Here is a 25,691-nt window from a genome sequence, read left to right on the forward strand (position 1 = left end):
CCCCTCCCTCGGCCTCCCCGGGGCCGGGCGCTGCTCGCCGAGGCTTTGCCCCTCTGCCCTCGCCTGTCCCGCCGCCGCAGCGGTCAGCGCCTTGGCGGTGCCCCGGGCGTCCCCCCACGGGTGCCACCTCGGGGGACCGAGCGAGGGCGTTGGAAGCGGCGGCCGGAGCTGCGGTTTGCCCGGGAGCTCCTGGCCGGCGGCTGTCGTAACGCCGTCTGCGTCACGTTGTCCTCCGCGGAGAGACCTGCTGCCGCCACGTGCTCTGCTGAGTCCTTTCGATTTTCTTTCGGGTGAAATCGCGTTGCAATGTTGTGCCAAACAGCGAAATAGAGTCCTGGCAACGGCGGTGTGGCTCCGGGGCTTTCTTGCTCTTTTCCTTCCCCGGGTGTGAGAGCATGTTCCTGCTCCTCCGGCCTTGGCGCTGCCGCACGCGGCTCGGGGGCGAGCGGCGGTGGTTCCCGCTCGTCCCCCGCGGGGACGCGCGTGTACAGAGCTCCGGGATATCCTGTTTTCAAGGCGTAATCCCCCCCCCCCGCCCTCGGCAGGAATGCCAGGAAAACCGGCCGTTTTTTAGGGGCTTTTTGCTGCTGGGAGCGCCGCTCGAGGGGCCGCGGCGCGGGGAGCTCCCGGCCCCTCTGCGGGACAGGCCAGTGGCCGGGGCGGAGGTGGCGTGGGGGCTGCCCCTGCCCGCTCTGCCCCCGGCGGCTTCGCCCGCCACCCGGGCCGGACCCCGCTGGGCACCAGGGCGGGTGACAGCTGCCTGCGAGGCCGGGCCAGCGACCAGGGCAGCGGGGACGTGTCCCACCCCAGCAGTGCAGCGGGGACGTGTCCTACCCCACGATGCGGTGGGGACGTGTCCCACCCCACGATGCAGTGGGGACGTGTCCCACCCCACGATGCAGTGGGGACATGTCCCACCCCAGCAGCGCAGCGGGGACGTGTCCTACCCCACGATGCAGTGGGGACGTGTCTGACCCCACAGTGCAGTGGGGACATGTCCCACCCCACGATGCAGTGGGGACGTGTCCCACCCCAGCAGCGCAGCGGGGACGTGTCCTACCCCACGATGCGGTGGGGACGTGTCTGACCCCACAGTGCAGTGGGGACATGTCCCACCCCACGATGCAGTGGGGACGTGTCCCACCCCAGCAGCGCAGCGGGGACGTGTCCTACCCCACGATGCGGTGGGGACATGTCTGACCCCACAGTGCAGCGGGGACATTCCCACCCCACGACGCAGTGGGGACGTGTCCCACCCCAGCAGCGCAGCGGGGACGTGTCCTACCCCACGACGCAGTGGGGACGTGTCCCACCCCAGCAGCACAGCAGGGACGTGTGCCACCCCAGCAGCGCAGCGGGGACGTGTCCCACCCCAGCAGCGCAGTGGGGATGTATCTGACCCCAGCAGCGCAGCGGGGACGTGTCCCACCCCAGCGGTGCAGTGGGGACGTGTCCCACCCCAGCAGCGCAGTGGGGATGTATCTGACCCCAGCAGCGCAGTGGGGACATGTCCCACCCCAGCGGTGCAGTGGGGATGTATCTGACCCCAGCAGCGCAGTGGGGATGTATCTGACCCCAGCAGCGCAGTGGGGACGTGTCCCACCCCAGCAGCGCAGCGGGGACGTGTCCCACCCCAGCAGCGCAGTGGGGATGTATCTGACCCCAGCAGCGCAGCGGGGACGTGTCCCACCCCAGCGGTGCAGCGGGGACGTGTCCCACCCCAGCAGCTCAGTGGGGATGTATCTGACCCCAGCAGCGCAGTGGGGACGTGTCCCACCCCAGCAGCGCAGCGGGGACGTGTCCCACCCCAGCAGCGCAGTGGGGATGTATCTGACCCCAGCAGCGCAGTGGGGACGTGTCCCACCCCAGCAGCGCAGCAGGGACGTGTGCCAGCCCACGGCATGGAAAGGATGAGCCGGTTCCTGCCCCATCGTCTCCTGCCCCGCGGGGCCGGGGCGCGCAGGCAGGGGATCGCCAGCCGCCGCGTTGCCCAACTTCCTGCGCCGCGGGGCCGGTGCGGCCTGGGGCTGCTTACGCCAGCCACCTGGGGCTGCCCCGGCCCGGGCACCCGGGCACGTGGGGCAGGGCGAGATGTGGGGCACGGCACGGGGCCCGGGAGCGTGCGGGACGGGGGGGACGGGGGACTTGGGGGGACGCGGGCTATGGCACTGTGCCAGGGTATAGGGACATGCAGGGCTACAGGGTCACTGGGACCCAGGGGACGGGGGTCCTGGCCGGCCCCATCCCCTCTGTGCCTGGCTGCCCCAGTGCTGGTGCCGGTGCTGGTGCTGGTGTGGTGCAGTGCAGAGGGGGTGCGGGAGTGGGTGCAGGTGCTGGTGCAGTGCGGGAGCGGGTGCAGGTGCTGGTGCAGTGTGGGAGTGGGTGCAAGTGCCAGTGCCGGTGCAGTGCAGAGCAGGTGCAGGAGTGGGTGCAGGTGCTAGAGCCAGTACGGTGCAGTGTGGAGTGGGTGCGGGAGTGGGTGCTGGTGTGGAGTGGGTGCTGGTGCGGTGCAGTGCGGTGCAGTGCGGAGTGGGTGCCAGTGCCAGAGTCAGTGCGGTGCAGTGTGGGAGCCGGAGCCGGTGCCGGAGCTGGTGCCAGAGCCGGAGCCAGAGCCAGTGCCGGTGCCGGTGCCGGAGCGGAGCCAATGCCGGTGCCGGTGCCGGAGCCGGTGCCGGAGCCAGAGCCGGTGCCGGAGCGGAGCCAATGCCGGTGCCGGAGCTGGAGCCGGAGCCGGTGCCGGAGCCGGTGCCGGAGCGGAGCCAATGCCGGTGCCGGTGCCGGAGCCGGAGCCGGTGCCGGAGCCGGTGCCGGAGCGGAGCCAATGCCGGTGCCGGAGCCGGAGCCGGAGCCGGTGCCGGAGCCGGTGCCGGAGCGGAGCCAATGCCGGTGCCGGTGCCGGAGCCGGAGCCGGTGCCGGAGCCGGTGCCGGAGCGGAGCCAATGCCGGTGCCGGTGCCGGAGCCGGAGCCGGTGCCGGAGCCGGTGCCGGAGCGGAGCCAATGCCGGTGCCGGAGCCGGAGCCGGAGCCGGTGCCGGAGCCGGTGCCGGAGCGGAGCCAATGCCGGTGCCGGTGCCGGAGCCGGAGCCGGTGCCGGAGCCGGTGCCGGAGCGGAGCCAATGCCGGTGCCGGTGCCGGAGCCGGAGCCGGTGCCGGAGCCGGTGCCGGAGCGGAGCCAATGCCGGTGCCGGAGCCGGAGCCGGAGCCGGTGCCGGTGCCGGTGCCGGAGCGGAGCCAATGGCGGTGCCGGTGCCGGTGCCGGAGCCAGAGCCGGTGCCGGTGCCGGAGCCGGTGCCGGAGCGGAGCCAATGGCGGTGCCGGTGCCGGAGCCAGAGCCGGTGCCGGTGCCGGTGCCGGTGCCGGAGCGGAGCCAATGCCGGTGCCGGAGCCGGTGCCGGAGCGGCGCGGCGCGGAGGGCGGCGAGGGGCGGCCCCGCCCGGTGAGTCACGGCCCCCGCCGCCCCCCCGGGCCGCCCCATAAAGTGCCGCCGCCCGCTGCGGTCGCCGCACCATGGCTCCGCGCTCCGGGCCCGCCGGTACGGCCGCCGCGGGGCCCAGGCGTCCGGGCGGGGGGGGGGGGCGGGAGGGCGACCCTCGGGGTCGGGGCAGCCCGGGGCGGGGGAGCCATCCTGGTGCTTCGGGGGCTCCGGGGCGGGCACCCGGGGGGTGCGGGGGACCCTGCTGGGGTTTGGGGGGGGTGAGGGGGGTCCTGCTGGGGCGGGGGGTTGTGGGGGGAGCATCCCGGGGGCTTGCAGGGTGTGGGGGGTCCTGCTGGGTTTTGGAGGGGGGGGCGTTAGGGGTCCTGCTAGGGCTAGGGGATGTGGGGGGAGCATCCCGGGGACTTGCAGGGTGCAGGGGTCCCTGCTGGGGTTTGGGGGGCTGGGGGTCTTGCTGGGGCTGGAGGGGTGTGGGGGGGCCCTGCTGGGGTTTGGGGGGGTTGGGGGTCCTACTGGGGCTGGGAGGGGTGTGGGGAGAGCATTCTGGGGGCTTGCAGGATGTGTGGGGTCCTACTGGGGCTTGGGGGCTTTGGGGACCCTGCTGGGGCTGGGGGGGTGTGGGGGGAGCATCCCTGGCTCACAGGGTGCAGGGGACCCTGCTGGGTTCTGAGGGGTTGGGGGTCCTGCTGGGGCTGGGGGGCTGGGGGGGCCCTGCTGGGGTTTGGGGGTGGGGGGAAGCACCCTGGGGGCTCGCAGGGTGCAGGGGGCCCTGCTGGCTTTCGGGGGATGTGGGGGTATGATGCTGGGATTGCAGGTGTTGGGGGACCCTCCTGGGGCTGGGGAGGGGATGCGGGGGGGGGGGCTGCTCCTGAGTCTTGGGGGAGGCTGCGGGGGCCGCGTCCCGCTCGCAGCGTCCCGGGGGCTCCCGTGCGGCAGCCGGGCTGCCCGGCGCTCAGCACCCGTCTCCGGTCCCAGGGCCCCGCGTCCGGCTCCTCCTGCCCCTGCTCTGCTGGGCCATGGCCTCCCGCAGCCCAGGTGAGCGTGGGTGGGCGGCCGGGCTGGGGCCTCGCTGCGCCCCCTCCCCGGGCACCAGCACCTCTCATCCCCCCCCCCTCACCCCGCTCTGCTCCCCCAGGCGCCGCGGCCCCGCAGCTGCCCAGCATCGCCCTGCTGGGGGTGCAGGTGGAGCCCCCCCCCCGCCTGGGTGAGTGACGCCGGGGTCCCCGCGGGGTGGCCGCGTCGGTGGACCTGGGAGGGGGGGACCAGCGGCAGCCTGGCTGCAGGACGCCGGGGTCCCCGGGGGCCGCTCCGGGCGCTTGCTGCCCACCTGAGCGCCCCCCCCCCCCCCCCCCGTCTCTCCTCCCGCCGCAGGTGAAAGCGTCACGGTTTCGTGCAAGGCGCTGAGCAGCCTCCCCGACCTCACGCTGCTCTACTGGCTGGGCAACGGCTCCTTCGTGGAGCAGCTCTACCCGGACGGGGCCGTGCGAGAGGGCGCAGTGGTGTGAGTGAGCGGGGGGCTTCGGGGAGTTGGGGGTCCCAGCCGGGGTCATCCCTGTGCTCCCGCGCTCCTGGCGTCCCCCCGGGGCTCCGGCGGGTGCTCAGGCGCCGCTTCGTCCGCAGAGAGGAGCCGCAGGGCTCGGCGGCCACCCTGCGCCGGGACCTGCACATCGGCTCCTTCGGCGCCCGGGAGCTGCGCACCAACTTCACCTGCGTGGTGCTGAGCCCCCTCGGCTTCGACGCCCGGCAGGCGAGCTGGGTGCTGGAGGAGGACCCCGCCGAGGGCCCGGGGCTGGGCTGAGACCTGAGCCGCTCGTGACGGGCCAGAGCGCCGCGGTGCAGAGGAGAGGGACCGGCTCGGGGCAGGCGGGGGGCAGCCGTGCAGCCCGGCCGCGTCCCTGCCCTGGAGCTGTGCCGGGGCCGGATGCTCCCAGGGGTCCTGGGATGGCAGCACCCTCCCGCCCCGTCCCGGCGCGGCACGGGCCCCCGCGGCTCCCGGCGTCCTGCCGGCCCCGCCGGCCCCGGGCCCTGCGCGCAGCCGGCCCCGGGCGCAGGCAGGTTTGATTAAAGTGCGCTGAGGCTGCCCGGTGTCGGCCGTGTCGTGGTGCTGGGGGAGGCAGCGGGAGGGCCGTGGGGCCGGCGGAGGGCAGGCTCCCTCCCCTCCCCGACCCCCTCGTCCTGCCCCACGGGACCCCCCTGCCCGCCTGGAGCAGGGATGCTCTGGTGGCCGGTCCCAGCCCGGGGGGCCGGGATGGGATCATCCCCCCCTCCTCGTATCTGCCGAGGCGCCTTCGGGAGCTGGGGACCCCGACGTGGTGGGGGGCCGTGGGGCTGGGGTGGCGAGCGGGGCCCGGAGCCCCAGCCCTGGGCGAGGGGGCTCTGCGGGCAGGAGCAGCACAGAAAGCACCGGCGGCAGCCGGCCTGTCGCAGCCCGACCCCGGCCCCCCCCTCTTTGGGGCCGCCCGCCTTCCTCCGCCGCAGCCGAGTTTGGCATTGCCAAAAGGTGGCCGAGGGGAAACTGAGGCAGGTGAGCTGAGCTGCCGGCCAGGGCGGGTTGCCCACTCCTGGGGGGGGGGGGGCTGAGATCCCCGGCGTCAGCCTCATCCTTGCTCCAATCCGGCAGCGAAGAGTGCGCCGGAGCCCCTGGGCGGCGGTGGGAAAGGGGGACGCGCCAGCCGCCGTGGGAAGGGGAAAGCCTCCAGCGTGCCCAGAGCAGGGGTCTCGGCGGGCCAGGGGGCTCCTGAGCGGAGGCGGCGTTTGCGCCTCGTGCTCCTTCGGGAAGCGAGCCCAAGGAGCAGCTCGTCCGGCCCGGCGTGCCCAGGCCGGGCCGGGGGCAGGAAGGTGCTGGCTCTCCTCTAAGCCGTGCCGCATCCCCAGCACCAGCCTGCCGAGGGGGCCTTCGTCGCCATCGTCGTCATCATCATCGTCACCCTTGCAAAGCACGTGGGTGCCTGGCTCAGCCGGGGAGCCCTGCGCGTGGCCTTTCCCCTGCAGCAGGCGGCCGGGCTGGGGGCCGCCGCGCTGGAGAGGAGCCGGGTCTGGGGGCGCCGGGGGCCTCTGGCCGCGGGGCAGAGCGGGCTGGACGCTCCCAGCAGATTGGCCACCCGCTTTGGGAGAGAGCACGGGCTGCTCGAGAAGCAAGGGAAAGAAAGGGCTCCCTGCCGGCCGCCGCGCACCGCTCCTCCCCTCCTTCCTCGCCTTTCCCGACGCCGAGCAGCAGCGTCCCGCGACCGCGCAGCAGCGGGAAGACGGGCCGAGCCCTCGGGGTTGGCGCTGGAGGGGAGAGCCACCGGCTGGGCGCTGCCCGGCGCCAGGTCCAGCCCTGGTGGATCCAACCTCAACGGCGGCCGGGCACGGGAGCGTTTTTGAGTACTGCTGCCGAAGAAGACAGGGCTGTCAGGCCCAATCTGCAGAGGGATTTTGGTTTCTAACTCCTGTGATTTCCTTGAGGGCCAGGCACTGGCCTCCTTCTAAGGATCTGGCTATGGGAATAAGATTTCAAAGATATTCAGGCCCCTATTAAGAATTTTCACACTCGAAATCAGTGGTACAAAGACACCTATCTGCTGCCTACTGAAGAGAGCTGGGACCCTGCAGGGATCACAGAACGGCTGAGGCTGGCAGGAACCTCTGGAGAACATCTGCTCCAAGCCCCCTGCTCCACCAGGGTCACCTACAGCACGTTGTCCAGGATCACATCCAGACGGGTTTTGAATATCTCCAGCGAAGGAGACTCCACTACCTCTCTGGGCAGCCTGTTCCAATGCTCTGTCACCCTCACAGTCAAGAAGTTTTTCCTCAGGTTTAGGTGGAGTTTTTTCCTTAGGTTTCTGTGGTTAACTTTCTGCCTGTTGCCTCTTGTCCTGTCGCTGGGCACCACGGAGAAGAGGCTGGCCTCGTCCTCTAGACACTCCCCCTTCAGATACTTGTACACGTTGATGAGATCGCCTCTCAATCTTCTCTTCTCCAGGCTGAACAGGCCCAGCTCTTGCAGTCTTTCTTCAGAGGAGAGGTGCTCCAGCCCTCTAATCATCTTGGTAGCCCTCCGCTGGACTCTCTCCAGGAGTGCCATGTCTCTCCTGTACTGGGGAGCCCAGAAGTGGACCCAGTACTCCAGATGTGGCCTCCCCAGGGCTGAGGAGAGGGGCAGGATCACCTCCCACAGCCTGCTGGCAACACTTGGCCTAATGCACCCCAGGATCCCACTGGTCTTCTTGGCCACAAGGGCACACTGCTGCCTCATGCTTCACTTGTTGTCCACCAGCACTCCCAGATCCTTCTCGGCAGAGCTGCTTTCCAGCAGGTCAACCCCCAGCCTGTCCTGGTGCATGGGATTATTTCTCCCCAGGGGCAGGACCCTGCTCTTGCCTTTGTTGAACTTCAGGAGGTTCCTCTCCGCCCAGCTCTCCAGCCTGTCCACGTCCCTCTGAATGGCAGCACAGTCTTCTGGTGTGTTAGCCTCTCCTCCCACTTTGGGATCATCATCAGCAAACTTATGCAGAGGGTGCACTCTGTGCCTTCCTCCAGGTCATTGATGAATACCTTGAACAAGACTGGACCCAGGACTGACCCCTGCGGGACACCGCTAGCTACACGCCTCCAATCAGACTCTGCACCATTCACCACAACCCTCTGAGCTCGGCCATCCAGCCACTTCTCAATCCACCTCACCGTCCACTCATCCAACCCACACTTCCTGAGCTTACCTACAAGGATCTGATGGGAGACAGTGCCCAAAGCCTTGCTGAAGTCCAGGGAGACAACATCCACTGCTCTGCCCTCCTCTACCCAGCCAGTCATTCCATCAGAGAAGGCTAGCAGATTGGGCAAGCATGATTTCCCTTTGCTGAATCCGTGCTGACTCCTCCTGATCACCTTCTTGTCCTCCAGATGCTTAGTGATGGCCTCCAGGAGGAGCTGTTCCATCACCTTTCCAGGGATGGAGGTGAGGCTGACAGGCCTGTAGTTTCCTGGCTCCTCCTTCTTGCCCTTTTGGAAGACTGGCGTGACATTGGCTTTCTTCCAGTCCTCAGGCACCTCTCCTGATCTCCAGGACCTTTCAAAGATGATGGAGAGTGGCCTAGCGATAACATCCGCCAGCTCCCTCAGCACTCGTGGGTGCATCCCATCGGGGCCCATGGATTTATGGATGTCAAGTCTGCCTAAATGATCTCTAACCCGATCCTCCTCCACCAAGGGAGAGTCTTCCTTTCTCCAGCCCTCCTCTCTTGTCTCCAAGGTCTGGAATTCCTCAGGACTGGCCTTAGCAGTGAAGACTGAAGCAAAGGCAGCATTCAATAAAGCTGCCTTCTCTGTATCCTTTGTCACCAGGGCACCCGCCCCATTCAGCAGTGGGCCCACATTTTCCCTAGTCTTCCTTTTGCTATGGATGTATTTGAAGAAGGCCTTCTTATTGTCCTTGACATCCCTTGTCAGATTTAATTCCACATGGGCCTTGGCCTTCCTTGTCGCAGCCCTGCACACTCTGACAACGTCCCTGTATTCCTCCCAAGTCGCCTGTCCCCTTTTCCACCTCCTGTACACCTCCTGCTTATGGTGGAGCTTTTACCAGGAGTTCCTTGCTCATCCATGCAGGTCTCCTGCCCGCTTTGCTCAACTTCTTACTCAGAGGGATGCACTGCTCTTGAGCCTGGAGGAGGTGATACTTGAATATTAACCAGCTTTCTTGGACCCCTCTTCCTTCTAGGGCCCTACCCCAGGAGATTCCTCCAAGTAGCTCCCTGAAGAGGCCAAAGTTACCTCTCCTCAAGTCCAGCCTTGCAATCCTGCTTGTTGCTCTGCTCCCTCCTCTCAGGATCCTGAACTCCACCATCTCATGGTCACTACAGCCAAGACTGCCCCCAACCTTCACGTCTCCAACCAGACCTTCTTTGTTCGTTAGTACAAGGTCTAGCAGCGCACCTCCCCTTGTTGGTGTCTCCACCACCTCAGTCAAGAAATTATCATCAATCCTCTGCAGGAACCTCCTCGACTGTTTGTGCCTTGCTTTCACCCATGTTAGCCTGCCCCTCAGTCCTTCTCCACAAGCTCTTGACTCACTCAGCATCCACCCCAAGGCAGAGCTCCAGACATTCCAGCTGCTCCCTCACATGAAGAGCAACTCCACCACCTCACCTTCCTGGCCTGTCTTTCCTCAAAAGCACATAGCCATCCATGACAGCCTTCCAGTCATGTGAGCTATCCCACCATGTCTCTGTAACCGCAATGAGATCGTGGCCCTGCGACAGGGCACACATCTCTAATTCTTCCTGCTTATTCCCCAAGCTGCATGCATTGGTGTACAGGCATTTCAGGGAGGTATTTGAGTGTGCCAGTTTCTCAGGAGAGGTGCAAGAGGACACCCTATAGTCATGTCTTGTAGGCACTTCCTTGGCTGTATGCAGCCGCTGGAGTTATCCCCACTTGAGGCCTATTTTGCTGTCTAGGTGCTCTCCATAATTCTGGCCTTCCCCCATCTTTCCTAGTTTAAAGTTTTCCTTACCAGGATGGCCAATCTGTTGGCAAAGGGAGCTGGGACACGGCAAAGAGAGCTCGGACCCCGCACGGAGCCAGGACCCTGCACAGAGCTGGGACCCCGCAGGGAGCCAGGACCTCTCAGGAAGCCAGGACCTCGCAGGGAGCCAGGACCCTGCACAGAGCTGGGACCCTGCAGGGAGCTGGGACCCTGCAGGGAGCCTGGACCTCACAGGGAGCCAGGACCCTGCACAGAGCTGGGACCCCACCAGGAGCCCTGGTGCAGCAGGGCAGGACCTCCTTCAGCAGCACTCCTGGGACTTTCACACCATGTCTCCTGTTCCTGCACCTCTGCTCGTTTAAGGAGGGCTGCAGCAATCACAGGGATTATCCTGGATGCCAAGGAGCCTCCGAGCCCCGCGTCCACGTCCCTTGGCCCCACAGCCCAGGGGCGCCCAGCGCTCTCGCTGGGGACACCCGGGCGCCCGCTTTGGGTGAGCTGGCGGGAGAGAAGAGGGCGTCGGGCAGTCGAGTCCCGTGGGCAAGGATGGCCTGAACCGGCACCCCGAGGGGTCGTCCCGGCGCCCCTCGCCCCGCGCGTCCTGCCCCACTCCTGCCTTCACGCCGCCCGTGTGCATCTCTGGCCTGCATCTAGACCGGGGTTTTATCTGCCTCAGTTGTCCCTGTCCCACGCATGCAGAAGAGGGGGGGTCCGGGGACGAGCACAGTCTTGGCCTCGTCCTGGGATGTCTGGGGTTTGCATCCCTGGGGTGCAGCGGCAGCAGAGCCCGGCTCGGGGCTGCGGCTGTGTGCGTCGGGGCGTGCAGCCGGCCCCGTTCGCCCAGCGGCCTCCCGCCTGCCGAAAAATGCAAGCGCAGGGGCGGTTTCGCTGCTGCTTCCCCTTTCCTGTTGCGCACTGGGGCTCCGGTTTCAGGCTGAGCCTCACACGCTTCCTCCGGCGGCCCTGCAGCGCCCGCCGGGGACGGCGCAGCGGGCGCCCGCCGGACCGCAGGTACCGACACCCTTGTGCCCCGACCTGCTGCTGCTCTGGCTCCGGCTCCAGCTCCGGCTCAGGCTGCAGCTCCGGCGAGGCCCCACGAGGCCGCCCGGCCGCGGTGCTGCCGCAGGCCGTCCCGGCAGCCAGGCGGGGGGAGGAGGAAGGTGCGGAAGAAGGCAGCAGCGCCCGGGTCCGGGTCTGGGTCTGGGTCCGGCCGGATGCTCTCCCGACCCCCTTAGCCATGGGCGCGATTGCACGGCGCTGGCCGGGGCGAGGGGCTGCGGCAGGTCCCCGGAGGAGGGCGCCTGGCCAGCGGGGCCGCTGCAGGCGCGGAAACACCGTCAGCGGGGGCAGCAGCCTGCACAACCCCGGTCTTAAAGCGCCTCGGGAGGGACCTCAACGGGACGCCGCGGCTGGGGCTGACCCGTCCCCGGGGGCGTATTTGCCCAGGGCGTTCCTAAAACCCTCCTGCGAGCGCGGCGCCCTGCCGCAGCCGGTGCCGGGTCTGGGGGAAGCGCCCCGTGCCGCGCTCCCGCGGCAGCAGCGGCTGAGCGATGCCCGCTCATCCTCCCCGGCAGCCACCGGCACGCTGCCCGCCGGCCCGGCGAGCCCCTCGCTGCTCCGAGGTGGCTCCTGCACGGGGTTTGTCTTTGCCCCCCTCCCCTCCAGCCTGGGCCGGGTTTGCGCGGCAGCCGCCGGGGTGAGGCGGGATGCGCTGGACGTGGCTGTGCCTCGGCGCCTTGCTGGGCGCCCCGCGGGTGAGTGGTGCGCCCGTCGCGGGGCCGCCGTCCCTTCCTCCCGCTGAGCCCCCACGCTTTCGTTTCCTCCCGCTGCTCTCGGGACCCTCCAGCCGGCTCGCCGCCCAGCTGGGCGCCTGCTCGCTCCGCGTCCGGGCCGTGCTGCCGAGCAGGGAGCCTGCCGAGCCCTTGTGCAGGCTCGCCGGCACGCCGCCCATCCCCGTGGCCTCGGGGCTGGCCCGGCCCCGACGCCGCCCTCGCCCCAGGCGGGCGCCCTGCTGCCCATGGACATGATGCCCGGCGCCTTCGACGACCAGTACCTGGGCTGCGCGGAGGCGATGGAGGCGGCGGCGCCGGTGCTGCTGGAGCGCGAGGGGGCCGGGGCGGCGCGCCGGCTCTTCCGGCGGGTCTGGCGGAGCGCCGAGGAGCGCTGGCGCCACGTCAAGGGCTCCCTGGCCGCCGGGCTGCCGCCGGGCTTCAAGGACGAGTACGGCCAGGCCATCGTCGCCTACACGGACAACGGGCTGCACGGCGTGTTCAACGCGGCGGTGCGGGGGGCCGGGCTGTCGCGGGCCGTCTACGAGGCCCGGTTCCCCTTCAAAGCCCTGCACTTCTACCTGACGCGGGCGCTGCAGCTGCTGCGGGGCGCCTGCGAGCCGACCTACGGCACCGCCGTCTACCGCGGCCTCCGCGGCGCCCGCTACCAGCTGCAGGGCGCCAGCCCCTTCCGCTTCGGCCACTTCGCCTCCGCCTCGGCCAGCGAGGAGCGCGCGGCGGCCTTCGGGCAGGACACCTTCCTGACCATCCGCAGCTGCTTCGGCGTGCCCATCCACGCCTTCTCGCTCTACGCCGAGGAGCGGGAGGTGCTCATCCCCGGCTACGAGCTCTTCTGGGCCTTCCCGGGCAACGGGAGCCACCGCTTCGTGCTGCGCAGCGCCAACCAGACCTGCAGCCACTTCAACTGCGCCTTCCTGGGCCGTGAGTGGGGCCAAGCCGGGATCCCCGCCCGGCGCGGGACCGCGGGAACGGGCAGGGAGCGGGATGTGGGACCGCGGGAACGGGCAGGGAGCGGGATGTGGGACCGTGGGAACGGGCAGGGAGCGGGGTGCGGGGTGTGGGAACGGGCAGGGAGCGGGGTGCGGGGTGTGGGAACGGGCAGGGATTGGGGTGTGGGACCACGGGAACGGGCAGGGAGCGGGATGTGGGACCGTGGGAACAGGCAGGGAGCGGGGTGTGGGACCGTGGGAACGGGCAGGGATTGGGGTGCGGGAATGGGAACAGGCAGGGATTGGGGTGCAGGAATGGGAACGGGCAGGGATTGGGGTGCAGGAATGGGAACGGGCAGAGATTGGGCTGCAGGAACGGGAACGGGTAGGGATTGGGGTGCAGGAACAGGAACGGGCAGGGATTGGGGTGCGGGAATGGGAACAGGCAGGGATTGGGGTGCAGGAACGGGAACGGGCAGGGAGCAGGGTGTGGGAATGGGAACGGGCTGCAGGAACGGGCAACGCGGAGCCCACGGCGGCGGCTGCTCCTGGGTGGCCGGGGGCTGCGCAGGGTGCTGCCGGCCCCGGGGTTTCGTCGCCGGCGCGGTGCCGGTGGCCGCCGGCTGCAGCGCTCCCGGGGGCGGCCGCCTGCCCCCCGCTTTGCTTTCAGATGAGAAGCGCCCGCACTGCGAGACCAACTCGGGGCACTGGCACGGGGCCGACGAGCTGTGAGCAGCCCTGGCGAGCCGCTAGTTCGGGGCAGAAAATGCAGCGTGGCAACACCCCACCTGGGATTAACCAAAAAAACCTCATTTACTCCTCCCAGAAGAGCTGCCAGTGGTGTTATTAAGGAAGGGCCGCGTGGCCTGGCGCCGTCCCCGGGCCGGGCCGGCACTGCATCCCGGGCGAGTGCAGCCCTGGTGTCCCTCGTGCTCGCTGCGCGGTGCCCTGCAGCGCTGGGGCCCTGCAGCAGCCCCACTGCGTCAGTGCAGGGAGGTGTGGGTGCAGTGCGGGTGCAGTGCGGGGGTGGTGTGGTGCAGTGCCAGCGTGGTGAGGTGTCAGCGTGGGGGCAGTGTCAGCGCAGTGTGGTGCAGCGCGGTGCTGGTGTGAATGCAGTGTGGGTGCGGTGCAGTGCAGTGTCAGTGTGAGTGCAGTGTCTGTGCAGTGAGCTGCAGTGTCAGTGTCCGTGTGAGTGCAGTGTCAATGCAGTGTTGGTGTGGTGCAGTGTAGTGTCAGTGTGACTGTAGTGTCTGTGCAGTGTTGGTGTCAGTGTGAGTGCAGCGTCAATGCAGTGTCAGTGTGAGTGTGGTGTTGGTGAGTGCAGTGTCAGCGTAGTGTGGTGCAGTGTGGTGTCACTGTGAGTGCAGTGTTGGTGCAGTGTGGTGTTGGTGTGAGTGCAGTGCCAGTGTAGTGTGGTGCAAATGTGAGTGTAATGTTGGTGCGGTGTGGTGTCAGTGTGAATGCAGTGTTGATGCAGTGTCACTGTGAGCGCAGTGTCAGTGCAGTGTTGGTGTGAGTGCAGTGTCAGTGTGAGTGCAGTGTTCAGGGGATGGTGTGGTGCAGTCTAGCGTGACGTCAGTGTGCAGTAGGGTCAGTGCAGTGTGGCGCAGTGTCAAGCAGATTCAGTGCAGTGCCATACCGTCATGGTAGAGCACAGTACAGGGTGAATGTGTGGTAGTGCAGTGTCAGTGTTGCACAGTGTGAGCGTGGAGCAGTGTGGTGTGGTGTCAGCATGGTGCAGCACGAATCTGGCAGTGTGGTGGGTCACTGTGGTGCAGTGTCCATGAGGTGCAGTGTGGTGCACTGTTGGCATGACATGCAGTACGGAGCCATGTGAGCTGGTGCAGTGTAGTATGCTGCAGTGCAGTGCAATGTCCTTGTGACATGGCGCAGTGTGGAGGAGTGTGAGCTGGTGCAGGGCAGTGCAATGCAGTGCGGTGTGAACCATGTGAGCTAACACTGTGCAGTATGATGCACCGTGGTGCAGTGTCCATGCGATGTGGTGCAGTGTGGAGCAGCACGAGCTGGCGCCACACAGTGTGGTGCAGTGCAGTGCCGTGCCAGTGCAGGGCTCGCTGCGGCTGCAGCGCACAGCCGGTGAGTGCGACACAGGCCGTACCGCAGGCGCAACGGGGACGGCGGCCCCAGTTGCAGCCCAGCCACTCCTGGTGCCCCAGTGCCGCTGCACCAGGGACGGGCAGCACCACGGTGGCAGCCCAGGGCCGTGGGACCCTCCACGTCCTCCAGCACTGGCTCTGCACTGCAAGGGCGCGGGGAAACCGCGGCACCGCGGGGGCTCCGGGTGAGCGGGGAGCGGCAGAACCAGCAGTTCCCCTGGGGCCGGGGCAGCGGGGGGCTTGCATGCGCCCGGCCGGCAGGCGAGGTGCCCGAGCACCACTGCCGCGCTCCGGGGCCAGACCTGCCGCAGGAGCCTGCACCAGCAGTGCGCACGCATGCTGCTGCGCTCTGCCTGCCGCTGCCTCCCTCTGCGCCCTGCTTGCCCAGGCGGCGGCACCTGGGGGCGCTCGGCGTGAGCCCGGTCCCCCTCCGGCCTGGTGGGCCGTGGGCCGAGCTGCACCCATGCCAGGCTGCCCAGCCCTGCGCCGAGATACAGCCCAGCAGCACTGCAGCACGCGCCACCGTGCGCAGCAGCATGGCATGCACCACAGCATGCACCGTGACATGCACCGCGACATGCACCATGGCACACACAGCGCCACGCACCATGGCATGCTGTGCAGCATGCGCAGTGGTATGCATCACACAGTGCACTGCAGCACACACCATGGCATGCACCATGGCATGCACCATGGCACGCACCGCAGCATGCACAACAGCATGCACCACAACATGCATGGCAGCAAGCACCGTGGCATGCACCACAGCAAGCATCACAGTGTGCACTGCAGCACGCACTGTGGCATGCACAATGGCACACACTGCAGCAGCAAGCACCACAGCATGCACTACAGCATGCACGGCAACATGCACCATGGCACACACCATGGCACGCACCGCAGCAAGCACTGTGGCATGCACTGCAGCAAGCACCACAGCATGCACTGCAGCATGCATGGCAGCAAGCACTGTGGCATGCACCACGGCATGCACCATGCCAAGCATCGCAGCAAGCACCGCGGCATGTGGCACTGCGCTGAGTGGGTGTCACTGCAGCACGGCCAGGAGTCGCTCTCAGTGCCCTGCAGCCAGGTCTGGCACCGCCAAGCGGTGTGAAACGAGTCTCTCGCTTTCAGGAGAGAAGTCCCAAGAGCGCATTCACGAGCCGGCGAGGATCATCGTCCCTCTGCTCCGAGCACATCTCGGCCAACAGCACCGCGCTGCCAGGCTGCCTCCAAAGCCCATAACTCGGGTCACAAGCTGATGTGGCAGTGAAGCTTTGGAGGGCTGGAGCAGTGGCGCTGGCTGCAGGCCAGTAGTGCTTCTTGGCTTTAGCAAACCTTCAGCAGGGTTGTTGCCCCCACTGCCTCGGCCGCACTGCTGCTCGGGGTCAGCCCAGCTGGTGGGAGCTTTACTTGTTCCTTTAAATAAAACGATGGGCAAATGACAGCTTTTTGGCTCCAAGGGCTCCTTCTGTCCCCTGGAGGGGCCGGCGGGGGTCTCACCCAGCGGTGGGGCTGCAAGCAGCAGGGCAGGCACAGGAAACAGCTCCGCCTGGGCGTTCCCCAAGCAGATTTCCATCTCTTTTAGGAGGATGAAACAAAGCAGGAAAAAGGAAAAAATACTCAAGTAACTCAAAAGCAGGTGGAAGCGTTGTGTTTCGGCCTGGCCTCAGCGCTCCTGGGTGGTGCTGAACCACTTTACCTCGCCTGCTCTTTCCACGTCCCCCCACAAGGCACGTTCTCGTTCAACCCAGAGCCGACTTTTCTTCTTTCTGGGCAGCCAAAACCCAAATGCGGGGCCGGCCCGGGGCAGGAAATCAGAGACAGAGCCTGTTTCCCACACCAGGACCCATTTCCCACGCCAGGGCCTGTTTTCCCACACCAGGACCCAGCCAACAGAGGCAGCGAACAGACGCAGCAGTTTGCGCAGCAGTGTCTGGGCTCTGCCTGGGCCTTTTGTGGGCCTTGTTGGAAGTTGTGGAGACTTTGTGGGGAACCCCGAGGAACTAGACGGTGCTTGCTGCTAGCAGGAAGGGAGAGCTGGGCAAGGACTCCTGCAGGGGGCCTTGACTTAACTTCTCCTGGGAAGTCCTAGCTAGGTGGGGCTGCTGCTAACGAGCTCTCTGGGCTGCCCTGGTCAGAGGGAGTTGGGGCTTTTGTTTCAGGTGGCTCCTGATTGGGTGGGTCAAGCACCCTTGTGAGTCACTGCTAGGCAGAGGGTCTATATAAGAGCCAGGCCTACAGATGCATCAGTTTCTACAGAAGGGTGCCAGAAGGCACCTCTCCATTTTGCACAGTGGTGTGTCCTTCCCCGGGGCATGGTCATGACACGCCACAGAGCATGTTCCCCAGTGGCTGCGGGAGGTGCTGCATCAGCTGTGTCTGAGGCTTCAACCCAGACAGACCCTCCGACAGCAGATGCAGCTCTGCAGGTGTCAGGCTGCAGGCAGTGCCTGGGGCCTCTCCGTGGGGCCTGGGCTGACACTCAGCTCTCCTGCAGGTGGTGTGCTGTGGTTGACCAGTTGCATCACCAGATAAAGGAGTTACGGGAGGAAGTCAGTAGGCTGCGTAGCATCCGAGAGGATGAGCGGGAGATTGACAGGGCGTTCTCGGAGACTGTTCAGCTCCGGGAGTCCCCTGCCCCCACTGCAGCGGAGGTGTCAGAGGGCTCAGCACCATGTGTAAAGGTGCATCATAACGCTGTTGAAGAGGGCTGGAAGCTGGTGACCTCTCGTAGAAGGAGAAAGGCTCTTGCTCCTCCTCAAGACTTACCCTTGAAGAACAAGTTTGGCACCATGCCAAGCAGAGGAGGAGCTGGGCATGGCTCCAAGGGAGGCAACTGGCCTGGCAGACCCTGTGCCGTGCAGGAACCCCCGGAAGAAGCGGCGAGTGATTGTTGTGGGTGACTGCCTGCTGCAGGGGACAGAGGCACCTCTCTGCCGACCTGATCTCTTGTCCAGAGAGGTTTGCTGCCTGCCAGGGGCTCGAATAAGAGATGTCGTGGAAAGACTGCCAAGGCTGGTCCATGCATTGGACTACTACCCTCTGCTGATCTTCCATGTGGGTGCTAACAACACGAAAGGCAAACTGGGAACCATCAAACGGGACTTCAGAGCTCTGGGGAATGGTGGTGAAGGGTCTGGGAGCCCAGGTTGTTTTCTCCTCAATCCTGCCTGTGAGGGGGAAGGACGGGAGGAGGAGTAGACGAGTTTTCCAAGTTAACAGCTGGTTGCACCACTGGCGTTGGCAACAGAGCTTTGGTTTCTGTGACCGTGGGACCCTGTTTGAAGATCAACAGCTGATGGGGAGAGATGGGATCCACCTTACCAAGCGGGGGGCACACGTCTTTGCCAACAGATTGGCCAGCCTGGTAAGGAGGGCTTTAAGCTAGGCAAGATGGGGGAAGGGGAGTGGTCTAGTGGCAGGGGAGTCAGTAAAACACTGCTCGAGTCAGGATGCCTCCAGCGGGTGCATACAGCCAGGGGAGACAGCATGGGACATGGCTATGGAGGCTTCTCTTGCACCTCTCCTGGGAAGCTTGCATGCTTGACTGGCTCTCTGAAATGCCTGTACACCAATGCGCGCAGCATGGGGAATAAACAGGAAGAGTTAGAGATGTGTGTGCGGTCACAGGGCCATGATCTCATTGCGGTTACAGAGACATGGTGGGATAGCTCACATGACTGGGATGCTGTCATGGATGGCTATGTGCTTTTGAGGAAAGACAGGCCAGGAAGGCGAGGTGGTGGAGTTGCTCTTTATGTGAGAGAGCAGCTGGAATGTCTGGAGCTCTGCCTCGGGGTGGATGAAGAGCAAGTTGAGAGCCTATGGGTAAGGATTAAAGGGCAGGGTAACATGGGTGACACTGTTGTGGGGGTTTACTACAGGCCACCTGACCAGGAGGAAGTCATCGATGAGGCCTTCTACAGACAGCTGGAAGTAGCCTCACGATCACAGGCCCTGGTTCTCATGGGAGACTTCAACCACCCTGACATCTGTTGGCAAGACAGCACAGCTAGGCACAAACAGTCAAGGAGGTTCCTGCAGAACATTGAGGATAATTTCTTGACTGAGGTGGTGGAGACACCAACAAGGAGAGGTGCAATGCTAGACCTTGTACTAACGAACAAAGAAGGTCTGGTTGGAGACGTGAAGGTTGGGGGCAGCCTTGGCTATAGTGACCATGAGATGGTGGAGTTCAGGATCCTGCGAGGAGGGAGCAGAGCAACAAGCAGGATTGCAAGGCTGGACTTGAGGAGAGCTAACTTTGGCCTCTTCAGGGAGCTACTTGGAGGAATCTCCTGGGGTAGGGCCCTAGAAGGAAGAGGGGTCCAAGAAAGCTGGTTAATATTCAAGTATCACCTCCTCCAGGCTCAAGAGCAGTGCATCCCTCTGAGTAAGAAGTTGAGCAAAGCGGGCAGGAGACCTGCATGGATGAGCAAGGAACTCCTGGTAAAAGCTCCACCATAAGCAGGAGGTGTACAGGAGGTGGAAAAGGGGACAGGCGACTTGGGAGGAATACAGGGACGTTGTCAGAGTGTGCAGGGCTGCGACAAGGAAGGCCAAGGCCCATGTGGAATTAAATCTGGCAAGGGATGTCAAGGACAATAAGAAGGCCTTCTTCAAATACATCCATAGCAAAAGGAAGACCAGGGAAAACGTGGGCCCACTGCTGAATGGGGCGGGTGCCCTGGTGACAAAGGATACAGAGAAGGCAGCTTTATTGAATGCTGCCTTTGCTTCAGTCTTCACTGCTAAGGCCAGTCCTCAGGAATTCCAGACCTTGGGGACAAGAGAGGAGGGCTGGAGAAAGGAAGACTGTCCCTTGGTGGAGGAGGATCAGGTTAGAGATCTTTTGTCCAAACTTGACATCCATAAATCCATGGGCCCCGATGGGATGCACCCACGAGTGCTGAGGGAGCTGGCGAATGTTATCGCTAGGCCACTCTCCATCATCTTGGAAAGGTCCTGGAGATGAGGAGAGGTGCCTGAGGACTGGAAGAAAGCCAATGTCCCTCCAGTCTTCCAAAAGGGCAAGAAGGAGGAGCCAGGGAACTACAGGCCTGTCAGCCTCCCCTCCATCCCTGGAAAGGTGATGGAACAGCTCCTCCTGGAGGTCATCACTAAGCATGTGGAGGACAAGAAGGTGATCAGGAGGAGTCAGCACGGATTCAGCAAAGGGAAATCATGCTTGCCCAATCTGCTAGCCTTCTCTGATGGAATGACTGGCTGGGTAGAGGAGGGCAGAGCAGTGGATGGTGTCTACCTGGCCTTCAGCAAGGCTTTGGGCACTGTCTCCCATCACATCCTTGTAGGTAAGCTCAGGAACTGTGGGTTGGATGAGTGGACGGTGAGGTGGATTGAGAAGTGGCTGGATGGCCGAGCTCAGAGGGTTGTGGTGAATGGTGCAGAGTCTGATTGGAGGCGTGTAGCTAGCGGTGTCCCGCAGGGATCAGTCCTGGGTCCAGTCTTGTTCAAGGTATTCATCAATGACCTGGAGGAAGGGACAGAGTGCACCCTCTGCATAAGTTTGCTGATGATGATCCCAAAGTGGGAGGAGAGGCTAACACACCAGAAGACTGTGCTGCTATTCGGAGGGACGTGGACAGGCTGGAGAGCTGGGCGGAGAGGAACCTCCTGAAGTTCAACAAAGGCAAGAGCAGGGTCCTGCCCCTGGGGAGAAATAATCCCATGCACCAGGACAGGCTGGGGGTTGACCTGCTGGAAAGCAGCTCTGCCGAGAAGGATCTGGGAGTGCTGGTGGACAACAAGTGAAGCATGAGGCAGCAGTGTGCCCTTGTGGCCAAGAAGACCAGTGGGATCCTGGGGTGCATTAGGCCAAGTGTTGCCAGCAGGCTGTGGGAGGTGATCCTGCCCCTCTCCTCAGCCCTGGGGAGGCCACATCTGGAGTACTGGGTCCACTTCTGGGCTCCCCAGTACAGGAGAGACATGGCCCTACTGGAGAGAGACCAGCGGAGGGCTACACAGATGATGAAGGGCCTGGAGCATCTGTGCTGTGAAGAAAGGCTGAGGGAGCTGGGCCTGTAGAGCCTGGAGAAGAGAAGGCTCAGGGGGGATCTCATCAATGTGTAGAAGTATCTGAAAGGGGGGGTGTTCAGAGGATGAGGCCAGCCTCTTCTCCATGGTGCCCAGTGACAAGACAAGAGGCAAAGAGGCAACGGGCACAAAGTGAAACACAGGAAGGTCCATCTGAACATGAGAAAAAACTTCTTGACTGTGAGGGTGACAGAGCACTGGAACAGGCTGCCCAGAGAGGTAGTGGAGTCTCCTTCCCTGGAGATATGCAAAACCCGCCCGGATGCGATGCTGGACAACGTGCTATAGGTGACCCTGGTGGAGCAGGGGGGTTGGACTAGATGATCTCCAGAGGTGCCTTCCAACCTCAACCATTCTGTGACTCTGTGATTCTGTGACCCATTTCCCACACCAGCACCCTTTTCCCTGGGCCAGGGCCCCTTTCCTGCCCCAGGGCCCGCTTCCCATGCCAGACCTGTTTCCTGCACTGGGGATGTCCCTACGCCAGCTGGTGCCACCTGTCCCCAGGAACGGGTCAGCTCTGCCTCTGGCCTTCGAATCCCTGCAGGCTCTGGGCTGGGACTGGCTCCTCCAGGGCACCCCAGCTGCCAGCCTGAGATCTGACCTTTGCTGGCACATGTGTCACGATGTGCCCCATGCTCAGTGGCGTGACGGACCCGGGGGCGAGTGCACTGAACCCCAAGGCCGCGGGGTTGGGCGTGCAGAGCAGTGTGGTTTAACGCCAGTGGGGTGAACACAGCGTTCCTCGGGCCGGGACGCATAAGCGCATTGGAGCAGAGGCAGTTTCTTCCCGGGGGTTTCCTGGCGGCGTTACTGCAACCCAATCAGCAACGCGATACGGCAACGAAGGCTATTCCGGGCAGTCATGGGGTGCTGGGGTATAAATAACCAAGGAGAAACAGGTCCAGAGGGGGTGGACCTGGGACTGAGCAAACCCTGCTCGAGGTTGCTATAAAAAGACAGCCCGTCCTGCCAGCAGTGCCCTGCGCCGGGCACGGGGGCTGCCCCCGAGCCATGAGCGGAGGCGCCCGGAGCCCCGCGGCCGGAGCAGCAGCAGCGCAGGTAACGTCCCACGGCCGCTCGGCCGGGTCCGCTCCCGAGGAGCAAACGGGGGGCGAGCGGCCGCGGGCAGCGCCGGATAGCCCGGCTCTGCCCTTCGCCTCCCGTGGCACCCGGGCAGGCAAAACGGGAGCGGAGCAGGCGGATAAACCTGACCCGGCTGAAACCGTGGACGACAAACACGGGCGCTCGCCGCTGCGCGCCTTCCCGGCCCTGGTCTGCTCTTTGCCAGCCTCTGCTATGTGCCCCCCAAAACGCTGAAAACGGCTTTCTTCCCGCTTCCAGGGCTGCCCGTCGCCGCGCTCCCGGGCTCCGCCGGCCGGCCCAGGAGTCGGGCGCCTCCGTCCCCAGGGATCCCCGGTGCTTCCCGGCGGCTCTTCCCGGGAGTGAGCGCCCGGCATGGAGCGTGCGGCGCTGGGCGTGCTGCTGCTGCTGGCGGGGACGCTGGCGGCCGGCGTCGCCCTGCGCAGGCGGGATCTCTTCCCCGTCAAGGAGGTGACCATGGACATGGCCCCCGGCTCCTTCGATGACGAGTACCGGGGCTGCGCCGGCGCGATGGAGGCCGAGCTGGCCGAGCTGAACCGCACCGAGATGGCCAGCAACCGGGTCTACGCCGAGGCGTGGGCGAGCGCCGTCTCCAGGTGGGGCGAGAGGAGGCAGCGGGCGCCCCGGCCGCCGGGGCTCAAGCCGGAGCAGGAGCTGGCCATCCTGGCCTACACCATCCAGGGGCCGCTGCACGGGGAGTTCAACGCGGCCGTGCGGGAGGCCGGGCGCTCCCGCAGCTACTACCTCGACCACTTCCACTTCAAGACCTTCCACTTCCTCCTGACCAAGGGTCTCCAGGCCCTGCGGGATGCCCAGCCTCGGCGGTGCAGCAGGGTCTACCGCGGCGTCCGGGGCGTCCGCTTCGCTGCTGAGCGGCGCCGCTCTGTCCGCTTCGGCCACTTCACCTCCTCTTCGCTCCGCAACACCAGCGCCTGGCACTTCGGCCAGGACACCTTCTTCTCCGTGGAGACCTGCTACGGTGTCGCCATCAGGAACTTCTCCTTCTTCCCCGAGGAGGACGAAGTCCTCATCCCGCCCTCCGAGAGCTTCCAGGTCACCTCTGTCTCTCGCGCCGGGGGCCGGACCGTCATCGAGCTCCGCTCCCAGGACTCATTCAGTTCCTACAACTGTGCGTTTGTGCAAGGTGAGGTGGCCATGGGGCCCTGGGGCGATGCACGGGGCCATGCACAGGGCCATGTGTGGGGAGATGCACGGGGCCATGCATGGGGAGATGCAGAGGGCCATGCGTGGGGCCATGCACAGGGCCATACACAGGGCCATGCACAGGGCAGTGTGTGGGGCAATGCACAGGACCATGCATGGCACCATGCGGGGGGCGATGCACAGGGCAATGTGCGGGGAGATGTGCAGGACGAGGCATGGGGCAAGGTGCAGGGCCATGCACAGGGCGATGAAGGGGGCCATGTGTGGGGCCATGCACAGGGCGATGTGTGGGGTGACGTGCAGGGGGGGCCATGCACGGGGCACCTTGCACCGCTGCTCCGTGCCCATCGCCGCTTTCTTTGGCAGAGAAGAGATGCAAGGAGCGGCCGTGCGTTTTCAGCGCAGGTAAGGAAACCAGCTCCCCGGGATCCCCCCTTTGCCCCCTCCCGGCTGTAACTAACCCCCCTGTCTGGCGTCCCCAGGCAGGAGCAGCCCGGGGGGGGCCCCCAGCCTCGGGGGGCTCCTCCTGGCGGTCAGCGCCCTGACGGCGGCACGAGGCCCCTGACGCTCTCCGTGCACCCCGGCGCGCCGGCTGCGGGCAAAGCCACGTCTCGGAAATGCAAAAAACCGTCCCTAGCGAAATGCTGGAGCGGGCCGACGCGGGGTGAGGCTGCAGGAGGCCGGGGCACCGGGGCGCTGCGAGGCGACGGGGGCGTCCCCGGGGCCCGCCCGCTGCTGCGTGCTGCCAGGCGGGTTTTGCTGGCATCAAAGCCCGAGTTGTTTTCAAGCCAGGACAACCTCCGTCCGCTGCGCTCTGCTCGGGCAGGCGGCTGCGGACGCTTTCCCTTCCCGCGGCGCTGGGGGCTGCATGCGGGGTTGCACGTTTGCTCTGCAGTGGGCTGTCGGGGCGGCCGGGGCAGGGGCTGGCGGGACCCTCGGCGGGGAGGCTCGTCCCCTCCCCACGGCTCCAGGCTGCCTTTTCGCCCCGGCAAAGGGAGCGCTCCCAAGCCCTGGGGGAGGGCTGCCCCGCTGCTTCAGCTTCTTGCATTTCTCTGGCAATTGCTGTAGGGTAATAAAAATATTCCTGTGCCGTGGGGAGGCATCTGTGAGGGTTTCCTGCGACGTCCTGCGGAGGCGGGTTGGGAGAGCGGGGTGGAGCAAGCTCCTGGCCGGGAGCAGCCGTCTCGGATAGCCCGGGCCCGGCTTCGCAGCCAGGCTCCCGGGTCTTCGCCAGCCGTCCTGTGCCCCCAGGCAGCCAAACTCTCCCAATCTCCCAGGCCGAGCACCCTCAGCCCCGGCATCCACTGCCCTGGCGGGCTGCGAGTCCTGCATCCCTCCAGCATCCCCTAGTGCCCTACAACCCCCCAGGGATGAGCGGGGACTGGGGGGGATGAGCAGGGCCTGGGAGGGATGATCAAGGACTAGGGGGGGATGAGCAGGGACCAGGGGTTGAGCAGAGACTGGGGGGGAAGATCGAGGACTTCAGAGGGAAGAACAGGGACTGGGTGGGATGAGCAGGGACCGGGGGGATGAGCAGGCACTGGTGGCACGAGCAGGGACCGGGGGCATGATCAGGGACCGGGGGGATGAACAGGCTGGGGGACGGGGCAGGTATTGCCCCCCCCCCCCGAGATGCAGCACTGGCACCAGTTCTGGCCTTGCTGCAGCCGGGTTTGAAACGCCGGGGCCGGCACCGCACCATGCTGCGCTTCCGCGGTCGCTTTCCTGGGGCGGCAGCCGGGGCGAGGGGATTTCCTGCAGCGTCGCAGCCCTCTCAGCGCTGGGGGGGGGGTGACACGGGCATCGCCGGGCGCCCGCACCGCGGCACCCAGGCATGCAGCGTCCAGCGGGGCGTCGAGCCCGGGAGGGAAACGGGAGCCCGCCAGCATGGGAAAATGCGGCGCTGTCCTGCCTCGGCCGCCGCCGGGCTCCGGTCCGGTAACAGCGCGTGCCTCTGCGGTGGAAACGGCGGCGGTAGGAGCAAGGGATTTGCGCTGCCTTTTCCCACTGCTGGGAACACGTGGTGGTGGCTGATTTCTCTCTCCGCAGTAGGAGCGTTGCATTCCTGCCCATTTCCACCTTGCAGCCAGGGAACGGGTCGGCGAAGGCGTCTCGCCCTGCCCAGCACCGTGGGGTCCCCCCCCAAGGCCTGCGGCCAGGGGTTTGCTCCGGGAGAGATCCCGCTGCGCGGGGGTTTGCTCCAGGAGAGATCCCGCTGCGCGGGGGTTTGCTCCGGGAGAGAGCCTGCTGCCCAGGGGTTTGCTCCGGGAGAGATCCCGCTGCCCGGGGGTTTGCTCCAGGAGGGATCCCGCTGCCCAGGGGTTTGCTCCGGGAGAGATCCCGCTGCCCAGGGGTTTGCTCCGGGAGAGATCCCGCTGCCCAGGGGTTTGCTCCAGGAGGGATCCCGCTGCCCAGGGGTTTGCTCCGGGAGAGATCCCGCTGCCCAGGGGTTTGCTCCAGGAGGGATCCCGCTGCCCAGGGGTTTGCTCCGGGAGAGAGCCTGCTGCCCGGGGGTTTGCTCCGGGAGAGATCCCACTGCCCGGGGGTTTGCTCCTCAGTGCCCTTTTCTTGTTTCCTGAGTGAGAATACAGTGATGAGCAAGCGAGGAAGAGGGAGAAGGAG

General features: G+C 65.6%; 4 protein-coding genes across 7 annotated transcripts; 3 read left to right on the plus strand and 1 right to left on the minus strand.

Annotated features, from left to right (window-relative positions):
* Positions 1-3,445: 3,445 nt before the first annotated feature.
* On the plus strand, positions 3,446-5,421 carry IL18BP (interleukin 18 binding protein). The gene is made up of 5 exons (XM_068930887.1): positions 3,446-3,532; positions 4,409-4,468; positions 4,569-4,637; positions 4,805-4,934; positions 5,054-5,421. Exons 1-5 carry the CDS (start codon positions 3,508-3,510, stop codon positions 5,229-5,231), a joined length of 462 nt encoding a protein of 153 aa, XP_068786988.1. The 5' UTR covers positions 3,446-3,507; the 3' UTR covers positions 5,232-5,421.
* A 5,239-nt stretch (positions 5,422-10,660) lies between these two features.
* On the plus strand, positions 10,661-13,452 carry ART5 (ADP-ribosyltransferase 5). Of its 3 annotated transcripts, none has more exons than XM_068930885.1 (4): positions 10,661-11,065; positions 11,571-11,659; positions 11,905-12,616; positions 13,295-13,452. In XM_068930885.1, exons 2-4 carry the CDS (start codon positions 11,612-11,614, stop codon positions 13,354-13,356), a joined length of 822 nt encoding a protein of 273 aa, XP_068786986.1. In that variant the 5' UTR covers positions 10,661-11,065; positions 11,571-11,611; the 3' UTR covers positions 13,357-13,452. The 3 variants fall into 3 exon arrangements, with proteins under 3 accessions (XP_068786986.1, XP_068786987.1, XP_068786985.1); XM_068930886.1 differs by having other exon boundaries at positions 10,661-10,916; XM_068930884.1 differs by having other exon boundaries at positions 10,661-11,659.
* A 154-nt stretch (positions 13,453-13,606) lies between these two features.
* Positions 13,607-15,874, minus strand: SCYGR3 (small cysteine and glycine repeat containing 3; the record flags this gene model as incomplete). Its single annotated transcript, XM_068934359.1, has 1 exon — positions 13,607-15,874. A coding segment is annotated over one exon (1,638 nt), but the record flags the coding sequence as incomplete, so codon positions are not given.
* Positions 15,875-18,441: 2,567 nt separating this feature from the next.
* ART1 (ADP-ribosyltransferase 1) lies at positions 18,442-24,152 on the plus strand. 2 transcript variants are annotated; one of them, XM_068930888.1, is made up of 4 exons: positions 18,442-18,575; positions 22,146-23,049; positions 23,436-23,474; positions 23,552-24,152. In XM_068930888.1, exons 2-4 carry the CDS (start codon positions 22,260-22,262, stop codon positions 23,632-23,634), a joined length of 912 nt encoding a protein of 303 aa, XP_068786989.1. In that variant the 5' UTR covers positions 18,442-18,575; positions 22,146-22,259; the 3' UTR covers positions 23,635-24,152. The 2 variants fall into 2 exon arrangements, with proteins under 2 accessions (XP_068786989.1, XP_068786990.1); XM_068930889.1 differs by lacking the exon at positions 18,442-18,575 and adding an exon at positions 21,792-21,863.
* Positions 24,153-25,691: the final 1,539 nt, after the last annotated feature.

The sequence above is a fragment of the Struthio camelus genome, chromosome 1 (genome assembly GCF_040807025.1).
Source record: "Struthio camelus isolate bStrCam1 chromosome 1, bStrCam1.hap1, whole genome shotgun sequence".
Taxonomy (NCBI): Eukaryota; Metazoa; Chordata; class Aves; order Struthioniformes; family Struthionidae; genus Struthio; species Struthio camelus.